This window comes from Lepisosteus platostomus, chromosome 7, assembly GCF_059453375.1.
Source record: "Lepisosteus platostomus isolate fLepPlt1 chromosome 7, fLepPlt1.hap1, whole genome shotgun sequence".
Lineage (NCBI taxonomy): Eukaryota > Metazoa > Chordata > Actinopteri > Semionotiformes > Lepisosteidae > Lepisosteus > Lepisosteus platostomus.
Window position 1 is genome coordinate 49302282 of NC_142617.1, and position 18602 is coordinate 49320883.

General features: G+C 39.9%; 1 protein-coding gene across 8 annotated transcripts in view; it reads left to right on the forward strand.

Annotated features, from left to right (window-relative positions):
- The window catches only part of tcf12 (transcription factor 12), a 119293-nt gene extending 105647 nt beyond the window's left edge, over window positions 1-13646 (forward strand). For 7 of the 8 annotated variants that reach the window (XM_088640954.1, XM_088640953.1, XM_088640957.1 and 4 more), the window contains 6 exons: window positions 65-268; window positions 6971-7079; window positions 8214-8391; window positions 8654-8886; window positions 9960-10113; window positions 10518-13646. In XM_088640954.1, the coding sequence (XP_088497080.1) occupies window positions 65-268; window positions 6971-7079; window positions 8214-8391; window positions 8654-8886; window positions 9960-10102 (867 nt within the window). In that variant the 3' untranslated portion in view covers window positions 10103-10113; window positions 10518-13646. Of the gene's footprint in view, window positions 1-61; window positions 269-6970; window positions 7080-8213; window positions 8392-8653; window positions 8887-9959; window positions 10114-10517 lie in introns of all 8 variants that reach the window. The other variant, XM_088640956.1, reaches the window with a different exon arrangement.
- The last annotated feature ends 4956 nt before the right edge of the window (window positions 13647-18602 follow it).

Below are 18602 nucleotides of genomic sequence, written 5' to 3' on the forward strand. Positions count from 1 at the left end.
TGTTGTTTGCTTACATTAACCTGTGCTATTTCTGCGTCTGTCTCTTTTTGCGCCCCGGAAGCAGTCTCGGATGGAGGACCGCTTGGACAGGCTGGACGATGCTATCCACGTGCTCAGAAACCACGCTGTTGGGCCCACCACCAGCCTGCCAGGGGGCCACGGAGACATGCACAACCTGCTGGGACCAGCACACAATGGGCCAATAGGAGGCCTCGGATCAAACTACACCGCATCTGGATTGGTCGCATCCAGTCGGACGGCACCCATGGTAACTACCACAAGCTGCTGCTCAAGAGCAGTTTCAGCAGAGATGTCAAGCCTGCCAGTTCTCTTGTTTTTCTTACTTTAGAATAACATTACACATCAGTTATGACTCTACCGTTAATGATAGAATTGTAAAACTAAAACAGTCCCAGAGTTTATTCAAAAAATATAATAAAACGTGCCTCAGACAGTGCTGATGTTTGTATTTCTACACTTTGAGGGCCGCTGTGAGACATTTTGTCAAAAAAAGGCGTTTGCCTTGGTCCTGCTTCTTAGAATTTATTACCGTCTTGGGGACGTTGTCCCAAAATCAGTTCTCACACGCTGTGTATATACTAATACCTGTACGTGCACAAAAAACAAACTGCCCTCCCATTATTAAGCCATCCCAGAAGGGCAAGGCGTTTTTCAGCTGTTTCCCATGTTTTTAGTAGGACAAAAAAAAGTCTGCCTTGCATAAGTGTCTTTCCAGGGAACATTCAAGTGAGCAGAGGCCACCTGCTCCGGCAGCTAGTTTTCAATTAGAGGTGAGCATTTCTGAGTATGTTTATGCAGAGGAAATTTGGTGGCCCGGGAGATGTGTGGCCACGGCCATGTGCAGAAAGCCGAGACTTTCCGCAGAGAGCAGTTTAGCTTATACTTGCATATTTTCCAGATGTGTAATCGCTGGTAGAAGAATTTTCTCCTTGAAATACAATATACAGAGTGAATGGGAAAACCATGCAAGATGGAGTGAAGTTTCAGTTGCGCTCATCTGGAAAATGTACACCTCCTGCACTGCAGCTAAGGGACACAAGTGCAGATGCTGGCTGGGAGGCTGAAGGGAGCGTTTGCTGGAATGTAATGCACGATGTTTGAGATTCTAAATTTCAGCCTTTTTTCAGGCGAAATGGGATTTGAGCACAGCTGTAGTGGAAGTAACAACAGAGGAAACAAGTTTTAGATTAATCCCCAGGCAGCATAAAATAATTCAGTCCATCTTCTTTTTTTTTTGGTGCAAAATGCGGGACTCGTTTCTAGTCAAGATGGGGGGGGGGGTAAAATCACCACAGATAAAAACGCATTTTAGCAAGTAAAAACTGTATTCAGTGAAACGCTTCAGGGAGGGCCTGGCGATTGCCGATTTTGAAATCGATCGTGTTGGAAAAAGCCTCCGATGATGGTAAATGGTTTCCTGCATGCTTGCATGTTTGCCGTATCATTTTAATCCCAGATTCCTGCTGTGAAATGTGCCCTTATAAAACTGAAAACCAGCAGGGTGTCTTTGTGATCAAGGCAGAATCTCACCTGTCATGAAAATAATTAGGTTGCTCAAATTGGTGTATGGTCATTCTGTTTGTAATTGGATTGGTTCCAGGTTGGGTTACATACACAACAGAAAGCCATTTATATTCATTACAGAGGTATGGTAGTAAACATCAAAAGAGCCTGTTTTCCCCGAGAACAACATTTTCTCATTGCTTTTTTTATTATAGTAGCAGAGCCTATAAAAAACGCAATCTGTAAATAGGCACAGTCCAAGATCCATTTCAAAAAAAGCTTTACCTGGAATGAATTTTAAATTCATTTCCTAAACTAAATGGTTTATGATTTGATTTTTTTTCAATTAATAACCTGTGTCCCGAGAAGACACCTACAGCCTGAAGGGAGATCTAGGTCTTCTTCAATCAGCTTTCTTATTTCGTTGTACTTTATAAAAATATCATTTTTGAGTCTACATTTACCATGGAGGTATGTTAAAGAACGCATTCTTCGAAAACCTATAAATTAGACCCAGTCCTGCATATGTTTGTGAGGAAGGTTTTGCTTCCTGTGTGCACTAAAACAATCTGCTGATGGAGTCTTTCTTTGTTAGGTGGAGTTGTTCCAATAATTTTCTTGGGTTAGTACAGTGATTTTTTTAATACGGGCAGTGTTGTGACCCTGTTCCTTTTTGACAAGTGTTTCTATGCAAGTCAGCTCAGCTGCTAAAGTAAACATTAAATTAAATTCCCCTTAGAGAATACTAGCCTTGGCAATCGACTTTAGGAAATAAGTAATTTTAACTCTTATTTTATGTGTGTAAAGTAAATGGAGGCAGTTTGATTGTTTTTTTTTTGTTTCATTTTCAAGCCAACTCGTAAAAAAAATCCACCATTTCCTGCCTTCTCAGTTCTGTTTATTTTTTGTCTTGTATTTAAAGCTGCCTTTCACACCAGTAAGATAATTCACAAAACCCCCTTCACCAGGCTTGAATTTTCATCCAGCTTTTGTTGTATTAGTAAATGTCTAAGTCTGCAACATTTTCTTAGAAGCAGTTAACCACCAGTTGTTGTCATCTGTGTTTTTGACTTAAAGTCCCAATAAAATCAGTACAATTAAAGGCCGTAAAATAAAAAAATACAATAGAAATAAAATAAGGATTTAGTGATTATAAAATTATCAGTACGTGAATTTTTTATTATGAGGAGTGTGAAGCTCGTGCCATCTTCACAAGCTTTAGGGAGAAAGAAGCTATGGCAATTGAATTTTGCATTTTAATTAGAAAAGAAAACATGCTTCATGAAAATGAGTTCATAGAAGCCTGTAATACACCCTAACATTCATGCACCACTGTAGTTTTATGTTCTTATCTGGATGCACTGGTTATACAAAGGGTTGTAGGAGCAGGGAGCTGGCTTCTCAGCCTTACAATTGAGAAATGGCTTGTTGAGATGAACCTGAGATCAATAAGCTATAATAATAATGTAATAATTGCTTACACTTATATAGCGCTTTTCTGGACACTCCACTCAAAGCGCTTTTACAAGTAGTGGGGACTCCCCTCCACCACCACAAATGTGCAGCATCCACCTGGATGATGTCAATTAACTATCAAACAGGCTAGACCAGCTGAATGGCCTTCTTTGATTTGGAACCTGTTCTTATTTAGCCATCATTGTTTTTTTCCAGAAGTTTGTTAAAATTGCATCTTTTTCTTAATCATTTCTGGCACTTTTAAAACACTTTCCGTCGAAAAGCGCTTTCGATTTTGAAGGCAGTCGTCCCAGAAGATCCTTATTTAATACTAAAAACAGCACTAGTGTTTCTTTTAAATATTCCAAACAAAAAAGAACAGCCCTGTGCTGTCAACTTTAGGAGTCTGACCCAGGTTTCGAGGCTGTGGCTGTGCTTGAAAAAACACACAGGGCTTTTACTTGTGAGGTGAGAGCTGTGGGAAAGGGCCCTTTTTTCATACAGAGCAGTGATTTAACTTGGCCTTGCACCAGGCTTTTATTTTGGCAGAGTGGCTTTCTCCCTCTCTCCTTTTACAACTCCTGGAGATCTAGACAAGTGTGTGTCTGAGGCCACAGTCCCCACCCAAATAGGAGGCTCTCAGCTGTATGCTGATGAGCCCCTACAATTAAAATGCCACCCTATCTGGCCACACTGAGCCCTCCCCTCCGCTGAGACAAAGGCTTGTTTGGACACCTGTTGAGTCTGCAGCGGGCACATTCTGAGGAGCTGCAGAGATTAGTGCTGGGGGAGGGGTCGGGGGGGTGACGGAAGGCCAGCAGTGACTGGGAATCACATTCCTTGGGAAAGAGGAAAGGGAGGAAAAAAAAGTCTCTCAGCCCCCTCATTGAAGAAAAAATATCAAGAAATGAGATAGCTGTAGCTGGGGAAAATGTGATTGCATCTCAGGATTGACACAGTGCTGTGGGTTTTGTCAGAGCAGAAGGGCGATTTCCACCTGTTCCATTATGAGCAGAATTGATTATTTTTTTTCATTATTAATACGTCACATCAGTATTTGAGCTGAGTTCAGGTTGCATTTTAAAGATACCTTTTGAAATGGATTATTCTGATCTGAGTGTATTTTTATGGTATAGATTAACTTTACTGAAGAGACCTTGGTAGGTGTCTGTGGTGGTCATCAAAATGGAACATATTGCAGTATATCCACTTGTTTAACTTTGTGCAATAAGTGTTTTTGAATAGTTAAAAAATGGTTTTCCCTTTGAACTTGGTGTTTTGCACTGTGGCAACTGACAGATCTAAAAAAAATGTTTTGGGGGGTCTCAGCTGACTGTTCTTTGGTAGCAATTGCTAGAGTTATACAGTATAATTCAACAAGTGAAAATTTCTGCTCCTTAATCATTTGCAATGATTCAGCATAGCCATGTATATCAGAAAATCAGCCATTTGTTGACTGTCGAGTGGAGAGTTGAATTAAGGAGGAAGGCGGCTCAAGATTCCTGCTACTGACTCGAAGTACAATTATCAGAAAAGAAAAAATACCCAAACATATTCATGGTATAGAGTGTTCGAGGTATCATCCAGCAGTTTTAAAAGAGATAACTTGTTAAGACAAGTGATGTATGTTTTCAGATTTTAATTGCTGAGGTTCTTCTCAATAAAAGGAGATATTCAACACCCTAGATCAGGTGTCTGAAGCTGTAGTGTGCAGTGACTGGTAATACCAGATTTTTTATAGACAGATGGCTCTGAAACAAAAACCCATACATACTAAATTGCATATTTTAATAGAGTGAAATATGGCAAATGTCTAAATTAATGCTTCTTTTTCTAGTATAACAGACATATTGCAAGGCTTACACAGCTAAGGATGAAACGCAATCTGAAAATCATGCTTTAGTGGTCTAATTGTGGTATCCTATAAAAAATAATAACATATGGTATGTGTTGCTTGAGTGGATAAACATTTCATATTGCAAATCACTGTGGTAAAATACAGTGCAAAAGCACCCCCAAGTGTCTGGTTTAAGCACTGGATATGAAAGAAGAGGAGTTAAACTGATTTTTTTTAAAGCATTGCCTTCTTAAATCTGTTGACTTAATACTCTGATAATTCCATTAACTGTGACTACCTTACCTTATTCAGTATAATTGTACTGTGTAAAGCTAGTATTAACCCTGAGAATATATTCCCTTACTCTAGACAGTAAATTATATTCCTCTTCAAAATTCAAAATGAGCCCCAAAACCAATTTCTGAACAGCTAATGAGAACTTATTAGATCTCACCATATGCAGCCTTCTGCCAATAGTGAAGAACAAGGTATTCCATATTTTTAGTCTGGCTGTTGGCAGGAGAGCTCATGCCCAGCTCAGGTCTTTTTGTCAGCAGAAACATGGCACACCTGAAGCTGAACAATCTTAGTGTTTCTCTGCTTTTAAGGCTGGCTCAGAGCAGAGGCTGAGAGTAATCTCAGCTGGGGTATCAGTCTAGCTTGTCCTTGGGCTGAGTCACACAGGAGAGCATGTTGGTGCTCTTGGCTGAGAAAAAAAGGGATGAGGCAGCAAAATGCTTACATTCAGCTTATAGATACATAAGTTTTTTATCCAGATAATTGTTTTTGAAGTGTTTTCTTTCTTTCTAGTTCACACACTAGAATTGAATTAGATCTGGCCTAAATCTAAATGTTTTCAAGGTGCAACTTAGTGCTGGTCACCTTTTATTCCAATTTAACTGGCTTCAGCATTGTCTTACAGCAACTCGCTCAATAAACACACTGAAAGCCCTCTCTTGAAAACGGTGTGATCTCTGTATGAGTAACATTTTCTAATCATTCCAATTTAATGTCAATGGGACAGTGGTGATGATATTAAAAGAAATGACTACTGCTGTTGTACAAAAATGTCTTGCATCTATGGAGCACAAATGCAAGAAACTGACTCTATAACGTTGTTAAAATAGCTTTTGTCTGAAGAACATGGGTGACTTTGATAAGCACCAGTTTACTGAGTTATTTCCTTTCAGCTTTGCGTTTTTGGGATAGACTGTCAACATGACAGCTTAAATTGTAATGTAGGGCTCTTCTAGTACTGACCAGACATAAATATTAAAATAGATATTAAATATTAGTGTCTTCTGATCTCTGCGTCCAATATTAGTGTCACAGTGATGTTTAAGTCCTGTAAGTGTAGTTGATATTTCTTCTTCTTTAGTTTTAGTGGAAAGATAGCAGATAATTTCTGTGTGCAAAACTTGTTTTATTTGCCTGATAAGAAAGAGGATTTTTAGTTTTGGGTTTATTTAGGATTTGATATTTTCTTCTCTGTTCAAGTAAAGACCTTGTGTACAAAAAAAACAAACAGAAAATAAGTTGTTTTAAAAACACTTGGTAAGGCTTGATTGAAACGCACTTTAAGAGGTAGAAATTGCAATGTACAAAGCACATTGTCTATTAATAGAATAACTGAAACTCCAGAAGCCTTACTGCAGTATTAACCAGACTGTTTTTCTTTCTTTTTTATGTTAGGCACAGTGAACTGTTGAGTAGAAAAAAATAATGTAAAAGACCTCTCCTTCTGGCCATCAAGGATGTTGTAGGAGAGAAGGTCAAGAGGAAATACTTTGAAGTGTTTCATTTACAAATGCTATCAAATAAACCCCTCCATAAAAAATGCTTTCAGGAATTTTTACTTCAGAGTTCAAGGGTGCAATATTTAACTGTGAAGCCACTGAGCATTTGTGGTTTGTAAAATCTGGGTCCTTCGTGACAAATTTCCCAAGTGTAGAATTTATTTTACAGGGGTTTTAGAAATGACAAGCCTGAAGAGGCTGATCTTTAGGGTTTTTGCTCTTGGTGTGCAGACAGTGGCGGAGTGAAAATATCGGAAATTCTGCTCCACAGGCTTGATATTCTGGCATTATGTTTTCATTAGAACCACAGAAAGTAGGCACTGTTCCTTAAACAGTGGCTTTCTAATTTTATTTCCAGGGTGGAGCACATCGTGAAGAATCTGTCAGTCTTAACAACAATCACTCAGTGTTGCCCAGTACCATTCCCACTTCAAGCACAGAAATAAACCATCAGGACAACTACAGAGGTCAGTTAAACCAATTTATTTTTCTACTGAAGTATCGTATATCTGTCTAATTGTCTGTTTGTGTATATATACACTGCTGAAACGTTCTTAAATTTTCCAGAAACAGAGATGCATAGACATTAATATCACATTCCCGTTTTAAAAGAAATGGTGAAATAACATTAACATTTACTGGATATCAGGTGCCATTGGTGAAGCGGTGTCTCACCTCTGCACCTGATCCGCTGTGTATAGGGATCACTGGGCCAGAATGGCTGCCATGTATCACCCAGGTGGGGTGGTGGATAAATTGGGTATCTTCTTGTATGTAAGATGCATTGGGATAAAAAGATCTAGAAATACATCAGATGCGGTTCATTTTAAATAAGAGTGCAATGAGGAAATAATTGGGCAGCTCGGTGGCACAGTGGTTAACGTTGCTGCCTCGCACTGATGGGGCTCTGGGTTCAGTCCCGGACCTGGGGTGCTGTCTGTTCTCCATGTGTTTGCGTGGGTTTCCTCCAAGGTTCTCTGCTTTACTCCCACTATAAAAGACATGCTGGTAGGTTGAAGTAGGTCAGGTGGGGAGCTGCGTCAGCATGCGTAGGCTGCAAAGGAACAAGTAATAGGTTTCTTCCATGCTAAAAAAGACAAGAAAGAAAACGGCTGACTGCCCTATCTTTCTTACACCCGAAGAAGTCTCCACAGCTGAAACGTTGTGTTTTCTTTCTTCTCCTTTTCAGCATGGAATAAACCTATTACTTGTTCCCATACTGGTAGGTTGCTTGGTTCTGGGAAAATTGGCCCTGGTGTGAGTGCGCGTGTGTGTGCTTGTGTCTCTGTGTCTGCCCAGCAACGGACTGGTGTCCAGTCTGGGGTGTAACCTGCCTTACACCTTTTGTTTGCCAAGATAGTCTCTGGCTCCCCTGTGACCCTGAATTGGAAGAAGTGGTTAGAAAATGGATGGATGAACAAGAAATTAATATTGATTTCAATGTCGCGGTTTGTGCTATTCAAAAAGCGAGGAAAGGGATGCCATTTTGAGTTTTTCTGCGTTGGGGATGTAACAGTGGAGAGGTGTGGCCGCCGGTCATTGTGCCTGCCTGCCTACCTGTCCAGCTGTATGCGAGACATGCTGTTCTGGATGTCCTACAGGTCTTCCAGGGAGTTTGACCACTCAGGCTGCAGGGGCTGGACCACTTGAGCTGAAAACAGAAGGGAAGGACAAGGATGAGAACTCGCACGAAAATAACTCATCAGACGACCTGAAGTCCGATGATGAGACTGAGAAAAAAGACATTAAAATGACACCCAGAGGAGGAACTAGGACAAGGTATCTACAATAGCTCCAATAGACATACACTGATCCTAACGAGGATGTGTTAGAAGGTTGCTTCACTGAAACATTTAGTGAAAACATGCAAAATGGCACAAAATGTCTGTTTCTTCCCTGATTGTGAAATCAGGAATGAAGTAATAGTGTTTCTGTAAATCACATTTAAACCAGAAGCACAAATGCGTTCTTATAAAGCCCTCGCACATGTTAGAAGGCTCCTCTCTCTGGACCTGACAGAGTGTCGTTTTGCCCCCTGCAGCAGCATCAACGAAGACGAGGATTTGAACCCGGAGCAGAAAGCTGAGCGGGAGCGTGAGAGGAGGATGGCCAACAATGCCAGGGAGCGCTTGCGGGTTCGAGACATCAACGAAGCGTTCAAGGAGCTTGGGCGCATGTGCCAGCTGCACCTGAAGAGCGAGAAGCCCCAGACGAAACTGCTCATTCTGCACCAGGCTGTGGCTGTCATTCTTAGTCTAGAGCAGCAAGTCAGAGGTCAGTCCATCACTTTTTGCCCGTGCTGCATGAGGCAGCCCACTCTCCAGTAATCCCCACCACCAGGCTGATTCGTAGCATTGTACATGACATTGTTGGTGGCTGGCGGGATGCAAGCAAATTTTTCGGTCCTTAAAATGGATTTAAAACGGTTTATCAACCTCAAGTGCAAAAAAACACTAGCTTTTTCCATAAGGCATCTTAGCCGTGAGATTGAGTTATTCACTTGTCTCTTGCCACTGGTGAGGTATTGTGGGATGTAATACGCTCTTTAATTTGGTTATTTGAAAAGGCTGGAGAGCGCAACTGAGGGCTCCGCCGCATGCGGGGCTGCTGAGTGATGCACCAGCGGCACATGCAGATGAGTCACATGACGAGGAGGGGGGCCCACATGCAAACTAGTGCTTGGTGCTCAATTGGCTTGTCGGGATTTATGGTGCTTTTCAGGCCTGCTTATGCAAATCTCATGGCTTCCAATTCTAATTGAACAGCAGAATAGCTGATTTTTTACTTTCCGGTATAAGAAGTCAGGGCAGCTCTTGGGAAGAAACATAGAGGTGACTTTCGCCAAAATCTGTCGTATTAAAATGAGCAAACATAAATGAAATCGTTGGGCAAAATCTCTAGGAACAGACTAGAAAAACATGGTAAAAACATGCCTTTACCAAAAAAATATTTTTTTGTATTATGGCATCCAGCTGTGCATTCCTAGGAAATATTCCTAACAAAAAGGCAATCCGGTCTTTTTAGAAATAAAAATTAGAACCAGATTTGCACCCTCATCAGTGAGTAATTGTAATTTAACTTCTTTTTTAACTCAGTGCACAAATGTGGAAGAAGAGACTGTTAATTGCAGTGGCTACTTTAAGATCTCACAGTAGCTTTAGTTTGCAGAGGAACATTAAAAGAATTAAAAATAAAGGACTGGTGAATGCAACAGCTACAGAGAGTTAGGGATGGGGCGGTGCGATTGGACACAGCAGTTCACTTATAGATGGAAGTGAAGTGAAGCAAAACACAAATGCTAATGGTGATTTTTTTTTTGTCCTGGTTGTTTCATTTTGGGACCTCAGAGAGGAATCTCAACCCCAAAGCAGCCTGCCTTAAGAGGCGGGAGGAGGAGAAGGTGTCGGCAGTATCAACAGAGCCCCAGCCAGCCCATCCCACAGTGCACCCTGGGCTCACAGACTCCGCCAACCCCATGGGCCACATGTGAAATCCAGCCAGGTGGGTCCACACGAATGATCAATACACACAGTCAGTGCAACACCAAACAGGCTAATTTAGCGAAAGAGGGCAAACAAATGTATCCAGTGAATATTCTGTAAAAATGTTGGGTAAATTTAGCTCATCTTCATTCCACTGCCTCCCCTCTCTGGCTTTTATTGACGTCATTCAAAAATATTGAACAGCCTTTTCAAAATTCTGAATTGTTGTGTTGTGGTCATGTTTTTCCTTTGTGGTGGTAACTCCGGCAGTATTTTTTTCAAATAGTGCACATGGAGCTTTAAGTACAGTTGTAGTACTTCTAAAAACACAAATGTATTTTAATTTTAGGGTGATTACCTAAACGCTAAACGGCTAATGTGCAAACTTCTCTTATAACTCAGAATTGCCTTTCTCTTTTCCAGGTCTGAATTCTCAAGATCAATTTTGTAATATAAAGAGTGGGTGACCTTGCTTCACAAGGACAGACAGAATTAACTCTTTGTGACATAAATTTGAAAAGACAAACCACTTGAAGCAAAAATCCAGAAAAGCAATCTTGTGATTGAAGAAGAAAACTGGCCGACATCCAGCTCCCTGTGAAAACATACAATGCTGATGAGAAAATTTCTGCCCACGAGAAGACTTCAGCACATATCATTCTGTTTGCAAGCAGCGTGTGTCGCATCTGAACAATCAGAGACTTGTCGCGATCTCTCCACTCCTTGTGGAAGTTGACTTGTGCCTAAACTGAATTGACGAATGCATTGTAAACACAAATTTTTATTTATTATGTTACTGAGCTATAAAGTCTATGTCTAAAGGGAAAAATGATATTGTTTTGACGTAATGAAGTTTCAGTTAATCTACAGTTTGCCAGAAACCCACTAGCTTGGAAGTCTCTGGAAAGTCCCCCTTTGCTTTGTGCAGTTGGATTCTGACCAGTGCCAAGGGCTTCAGAAATAAAAATGAATGGAACTGCTCACGATACCGTGGTCATGGCGGTGTAGGCCGAGGGGTGAGCCTGTGCCAGGATAAATTGGCGATGTGCGTTGGGTGAAGACCTGCTGTGTCCCAGCACCCAATTTGGGTCATGAACTTGGTGTAGCAAACTTTTGCAGTTCGTTCACGTCAGAGATGAAAGTAGCACATGAAGAAAGCCTGAAAACAAGAGGAGGCCATATGGCACATCTGGCTCGTGATAGCAACAGTTTTTAGTGCTTCGGCGTTGCTGTCTGTTCCATGTTCGTTAACTATTTAAGAAGCAGTCATGTGACTAGGCCACTTACTAAAACTACACAGAAACATTATCACTACTGTTTTCCATCATCCAGTTGTGTGCACAGGAGTACTAAAATGGCTGTCCTGCAACACCAGCTTGGTGACTCATAGAAGAGAAATACTAAAGTTAAGATTTTTTTCATGTTTTATTAATTTGTCAAGAAGCAGCGCTTTCATACTGGAACTACCTATTTAATTACCTAGTCTGGTTTGCTATCCCATACACTCCAAAACTGGATAATTCAACAGCTGAAACTGCGGCGTGTGTATGCGAATGTGGCAGTTTGAAATTGCCTCCAACTCCTTCTGTTAGCTCAGATACTCTACAGGTGAACCATGGCAAACTGTAGCTTCCCTGAAAGATCAGCTGCAGTCTTTTTTTCAAGCTGTTCAAATGCAGAGAGCAAAACACAATGTTTTTAACCCTTAGCATTCCCTGCGTACCTGTTAGTGTCTTAACTAGAGGAGAAAGGCTGCCCTGTCCAATATGTTCCTTTGCCATATAGTGTTTTCAATGTCAAATTGAATTGTTCCTGTTTTTGTGATTTTTCATTTTTTATTTAATGTTTTTTTTTGTCTCTGGTTATCTGAACAGTTGTTATGGTCATAATTTAAACATCTGTGACGATAAACACCATTCTTACTTTTACCATGAGCGGATTGCAGTGGTATCAAAGATTGCTTCGAGTATCAGTTGAGAAGCAGTACAGTGACTGTATTTACGTATCACCTGGTGTAGCTTTTTGTTTATTTTCTTTCTTTTAAAAAACATCAGAGTAACCACAATTTATATGCTTTATTTGTAATTGTATGCAGAATCATTTCCTTGGCTTCATAGTAAAGCTTGTAACGTGAAGTGTGAATTAGAAGAAAGAAATTCTAATTTATTAGAATTGCTTTGTTTTCCAAGCAGCGAGTACTAAATATAGTACAGAACAAAGTGTTAGCTGTGTGCAACCACAAATGCTTTACAAACGACGCCATCAGGCTCCACTGAACCAGTAAGATCATGGCTCGCCTGGGCAGGTAGTGATTGATGAACAAAGCCGAACTTTGAGCAGGAGTTTTTGGGAGGAAAAGAGCAATGGTCACAGCTTTCTGTCTTTGGTTTGTGCGTGTGCTTTATTTCTTCCCTGGTACCACGGTGGTTAGCCAGTGGCCAGGATTTAACATTATTCAGCTAGCAGCATTAACTATCCAAACCAATACAAAGCCATTTGTGGTACTGGCGTGAGATGTATTTAAAAAGCGAACCACGAGAGCATCACACAGCGCAATCCTCTTGGTCTTAACTCTGTCGCCTCATGCTCCTTCAACTTCCGTCTACGCTGTCTTCCATTACTGTTGGTTCCAACGTCAAGGCTGTCACATCACGTGTTAATCTTGCCTTCTAATTGGTCGACAGCAGAATGAACAACTATTAATCAATATTTTAAGAAATTTCAAGAACAAATATTGCCATTTACGCTGAATATTTTGTTTTGCAGCGGGGGAAGGGGTTTATTTCTATCAAGTTTACTTGTGAAGTTTTGTGGATTCTTTTCCCTTTTTTAAAAAAAAACATTGTCAGTATCCACCTGACTATATTTATGGCCTTGTTCTTCATTTCAGTGTTTATGCGCTTAAAAACATGTTGCTTAAACTGCGTGACAAAGCTCACGTGTCACTGCCTGGCCTTTTTTTTGTTTTCGTTTTTCTCCTCAGCCTGTTTCTTCGCTTGTCTTTTTGGCTATATTAGACTTTGTCGTATGCCCAGAAGCTTTCCTTCATAAAAAATAAAAAATAATAAAAAACATTTGGCTTATTTTTCACTGTAGTTAGTATTTTATACAATAATCTTGTAAGAAAATTTCTTGAATTCTAAATATTACTCTTTCTAGATTTTTGAAATCGAAAAAGTTTTCAGTAAAAAGTTTCTTACTTTATTTTACTATATTAGGTAGTAAAAATGTAGGGTTATCTACCATAACCTGTCCATTAATATCAGAAATTTACAAATAGCATCCTAAGAACATAGTAGGGCTCTAGCATACCGTGTAGTACGTATGGAGTATTGTACGAGCTAAATCTTCGAGACGAAGCGCTTCTCATCTTGTTCTCCAGTCTCCATTGTTGGTTAATAATGATTTGTACCTGTTCAGATTTCAAGGTATTGTTGATAAAACATTTAAAAACAGCAGTAAGAGGTTCAACTTTTCTGTCACTGTAACAGAAAACACAATATGTATATAACATTTATGTAGCAATAAATGTGCCATCTTTTTTTAACAAGACCCTATGTGCGTTCATTTCTTTCTCCTTGTGGTTTTTCATCTCTGTTGCTGTTTATGTCTGTGTATACGTGTGGATTCGGCCAGCCCTCAGAAGTACCACAAAGTATTTTGCTGTCGCTGCAAACGTACTGTTAAAAGACAGAAACGCAGCAGAAGTCTTTTTCCCTTCCGCAGTAATATGCGTTCTGTTTTTGAAAGAAGTGTCACTTAGTTTTTAGTGGTAGAATGGTTGACTGACTTTTTATTTTTTTATACTGCAGATCTCAGCCAGCTTAGAAACACTGTGCAAAGTGTGATTTATAGTGTGTGACATTAAATGAAACTTTTGAAAGTACAGTATATTGGTGGACCATTGTTGTTTGTATGATAAAAGTACTATGGAATACAATATGTTTCTATTTTTTAATAAAGTATGATAGTAGCATAATGTTTCTTAATGTAGTCCTATTTTTTAGAAGCTGTGTCTATTTTCATTATCCTTTTTCATGTCTTCTGAAATGTCATGCTGTAGAATGGGTATTTGGTACATTAATTAAACACACAACAAAGCAGCACATCTGTGAATTAGTTAACCAAGAACTTGATTGTTCTGCATCAACTTCCTTCATCAGCCATTGGCAGCTACACGCAGAGCTTGCTTATTATCAGGTGAAAATCTGTTTTGCGCTGCTCACACAGCAGGTGCGTTAAAATGGTACTAATATAGTTCTATTAATAATAAAAATTACTTACACTTATATAGCGCTTTTCTGGACACTCCACTCAAAGCACTTTACAGGTAATGGGGACTCCCCTCCACCACCACCAATGTGCAGCCCCACCTGGATGATGCAACGGCAGCCATATTCTCAAATACTCTCCCCACACTCCAGCTCTCAGTGGGGAGGAGAACAAAGTGATGAAGCCAATTCATAGATGGGGATTATTAGGAGGCCATGATTGGTAAGGGCCAATGGGAAACTTGGCCAGGACACCGGGGTTACACCCCTACTCTTTTCGATTGGTTCGTCTGATTAAATAAAAGAAGCACATTAAAAGTAAACGTACAACCCTGCAATCGTACAAAACCACTCTTTTCAGAAGTAAAGTGGTCAAAAATGTGCTGCAGCAGGTCTTTTTCATTACAACTGTTAAGACTTTTTTTGACGTTTTGGTTCTTTAAACTTGTGCTGCACTCCCGCGGAGAAAATGTAATTCAGAACAATCCAAGCCTGTCTGATGTGACTTGGAGCATGATGGCATTAGTAGAATAACCATGTGCTGCACAGAAATACTGCCACAGCTGAGCAGAGATCTCCCAGTGGATTCTTCAGTACAATGAATCGCTTGAACCCAGGCTGGACTTGAGACTGAGGAGAAATGGAACAGTTGTGCTTCAGGAGAAAACAGTAGGCTGAATCATTTCTGAATTGGAATTGGAAACATACTGTACCAAGTAGTCACTATTTTTTCCCAGACATGAGCAGTTCGATTTTACCATTAAAATTTGAAACTTTTCCTAACCGTATTAGTCATTTTATGTTTTTTCTAATTTATACGCTGATATACCCGTCTAAACGTTTTTAATTATGTGGGTTTGATTTCCCAGCTCAAGATCATCAGTTTTATTATGTCAGGAGATCAGCCAACAGCTGCATAAAGACCTTCGTATTACTATGAGACCTCTTAGTGTCCTCTTTGCCACACGCAGTCACATCTCTGTGTTGCTCAGTTGGCAACGAAAAGTCGTGGTGTGTTGAAAGGTGGTGTTCCTGCCCTGCTTCACCCAGCTATGAGGCCAGAACACATAACCCTCCTCTTGCTTATCAAAGCTCTCACCTCCAATTACAATAAATATAAGAAGTACAGGGATCGAAACCCTACATGCAGTTCTGCTCCACACTTCCCAGCACACTGATCATCTGCAAAGAACACCCAGCTCCTTCACCACAGCAAGTAGAGTGATTCCATCTCACCTCTGTAAATGTGTAGGTTTTAATATACTATTTTATACCCCACTCTTGCTGGCATAATTTAAATAATTCTAAAAATGTGCAACAGTAAACTAAATGAAAAGATCAGATAAATATGTATGTTTTACTTCTAAATTCTTTTATCAATAAATAAAAAAAATATATATTTATGTAGTGAAAATCAGTTTTTTTACCAGTTAACAGGGATTTCAAATGCTTGGCTTCTTTAAGCAATCATGTTAGTTTCAGTGCTGCTTTTCAGTCCTTGCATAGATTTCACTTGTTACAGGTTGTGTGATGTGGCATAATTTAATTACAAACCCATTACATGTTTGTTCTTTTGCAGTTTTACATCAAGTATGAATGTCTTTGTTCTTCTGGCAAGCATCAATTAACACAAATAAAGTCATTTCTTGTAGTCATCTGCCGTACTGCTGAAGAAGAAACATTATGCTCTGTATATTTTGTTGACAACATTCAAGACAAAACAATTTCTGAAGTATTCTCTTGACTCCAAAGGCTTCTTGAAACCTGATAGCCTTCTGTGTGTTTCATCATAGATGTATATAATTGGCTCTGCCAATTATGGATATGCTGAAAGAGAAAGATAAACTAGAAAAATATTTAATGTTGCTTAATGTAACTAAGATTTCAAAACACAATTGAGAAGGGCGTTCATGAAATCTCTTAAGTCTAGTAATGAAAATACTTGAAAGGGTTGCTGTTGTGCTTCTGGTGTTAAAGTGGGACATTGTAAAAACCACTAGGACATATTTTTTGGTCAATATGTTTGGTCAATTAAATTTGACCAGTGCTACAGCTTACTGAATATGTCACTGAAGAGGTTTTTAAATCATGCTTTGTGTTCTTACTTGGAGCAGCAAATGTATTTGTCCTGCTCAGTTCTAAGTCATATCAGGCAAGGCCTTTGACAAAGTATGTGCTGACAACCACCTGAACAGTGTTGACCTACCGCTTGGGAAGACCACTGTCAACAACAGTGTGTTCAGAGACCCCGCTGTGAAACACACGGCCGAGGTCAGATTCGAGGAGAGATACGAGACTGGCCAGAACAAAAGGCTCTTCCAGAATCGCAGAGCAAAACGGCATCTTTACTTTATCAATAAATACATAAAATGCACCAAAACAAGATGTCCTGGGCAGCGTCTTGGTTTGTCTTCAGAAAACCTACAAAGAGTGAAAGCTGGTGATTTAGTCATTCCTAATCTCAAACATTGGATACTTGCTCTAGAGAAAGAAATTGGCCATTGTCCTGACAACTCTGAATTTTTTTGATAGCAATTCAAGTGTTTTTGCTTCTTTTCATCCCGTTAACCTAAAAAGCAGCATATTTTATCTTTTTTTCTGACTTTAGTCCCCTTCTTCAAAATTAACATTCAGAACGGCTTGTGGCATATTTCTGTGGATTTGTAACTAAAAGTAATTGTCTGGGAACACAGGAGGGGGCTGCAAATGTGACAGACATGTTCTAGCCATCACAAAGCTATTTATTTTCTGGCTGAGAGACCATATGCTGTGTTTTAAAGCCAAGTTAACAGCAGTGAAAATAGGTAGAATACCTTCTCTATGTTCTCCTGGAGCATTTTACTGTTACAAGAAACAGGATCATAGTCCTCAAGACACTGGCTGTTTACACAAAGAAAAAAACTCAGATAACAAGGAGGCTAAAGATGATTCTGCTTAAAGGTGCCTAGCTTTAGTTCTTCCTTCTCACACACAACCAAACATTCTACACATTTTTTTACATTTACAAAAGCCCTGCTTGCTCAGTTATTAAAACATTTCAAAACCCACATCTTGTCCCCAAGGATTGGACTTGTAAAGCCTACAACAGCTGCACAATGAAGTTCATCTGTTTGAGTGTGCGTGTGTGTACTACAGTATGCGTGTATAGGTAGGCATGCACAACAGCTCTGTTTCCTGGGAGTGCATTAACTGGGAGTTAATTTTGATAGTCCTGTAACGGATTAGATAGACACCAAGTTGTACTTTGGCAGCAGTGATAAATAGATTTTTTTTTGTTATTGTTTACAGGCCATATACAACACCAGGTCTGGGGCTTGTACAGCACAAGACATACTCTTAATTTTCTGACCATCACATTTCTTTTCCACAACAAACGCATCCAATAGCTAGCAGCTCATTTCTTCTTCTGCACTCCTGTATTATGTCATCAGATGTTTACTTGCGGTTACCTAAAGGGACTGGATTGTTTGATTTAAAGGCAGGACCACCATGTTTGAGTTCTGAATTCCTCCCTGCCTCCATGCCTTGAACAGACCTTTCCTGCACGTGTGGGCTGTCCTCGGGGTGGCCTGTTGACAGCCTGCTCTTGGCTGGTGTATCTCTTTCTGCTGCCTGTTTACTCTAAGCAAAAATACGGGCCCCTCTATATTGTATTGTCGGGTAACAACCTATTTGCTTTGTAGTTTACAGAGGCTGAGATTACCCTATTCTGAATTTTGTTGTTCGATTGTGTAGTCTTTTCTGTTTATGTCCAAGGAAACTGTGACTGTTTCTCTGTTTTGCAGAAAATTCCAACAGAACATTAAAATTGGATTTGCAGTCTCGCAGAATTCACTGACATTTACAGAAGACGACAGAACAGTGCAAGATTTCAACAATGCTTGTCTGAAAGTCTTTTTTTAATCTAAGCTTGCCCTTATGCCTGCCAATACCACAAAACAAATCTAACATTTCTGTTTCGGATTCCTAGAGCTTAACAATCTGAAGCTGTGTAATGTCGTGTATCTTTGTGGCTTTATGGAATACAAAATTACTGATGTGATGTGGTAACAAACTGGTAAAGGCCCAAATTCAAATGAAAAATTATCCTCACATTAACACTTCAGCATGCAGTGCTTCTTCTAAGTCCGTAGAGCAAACTGGGCCAGCTAAGATATTTGAGTGAAAGATTGCCTGCATTGGGTCAGCACTGAAGAGCCCCTGCGCTGTACTGAGCATGCTCTGTCCAGCCCAGCTG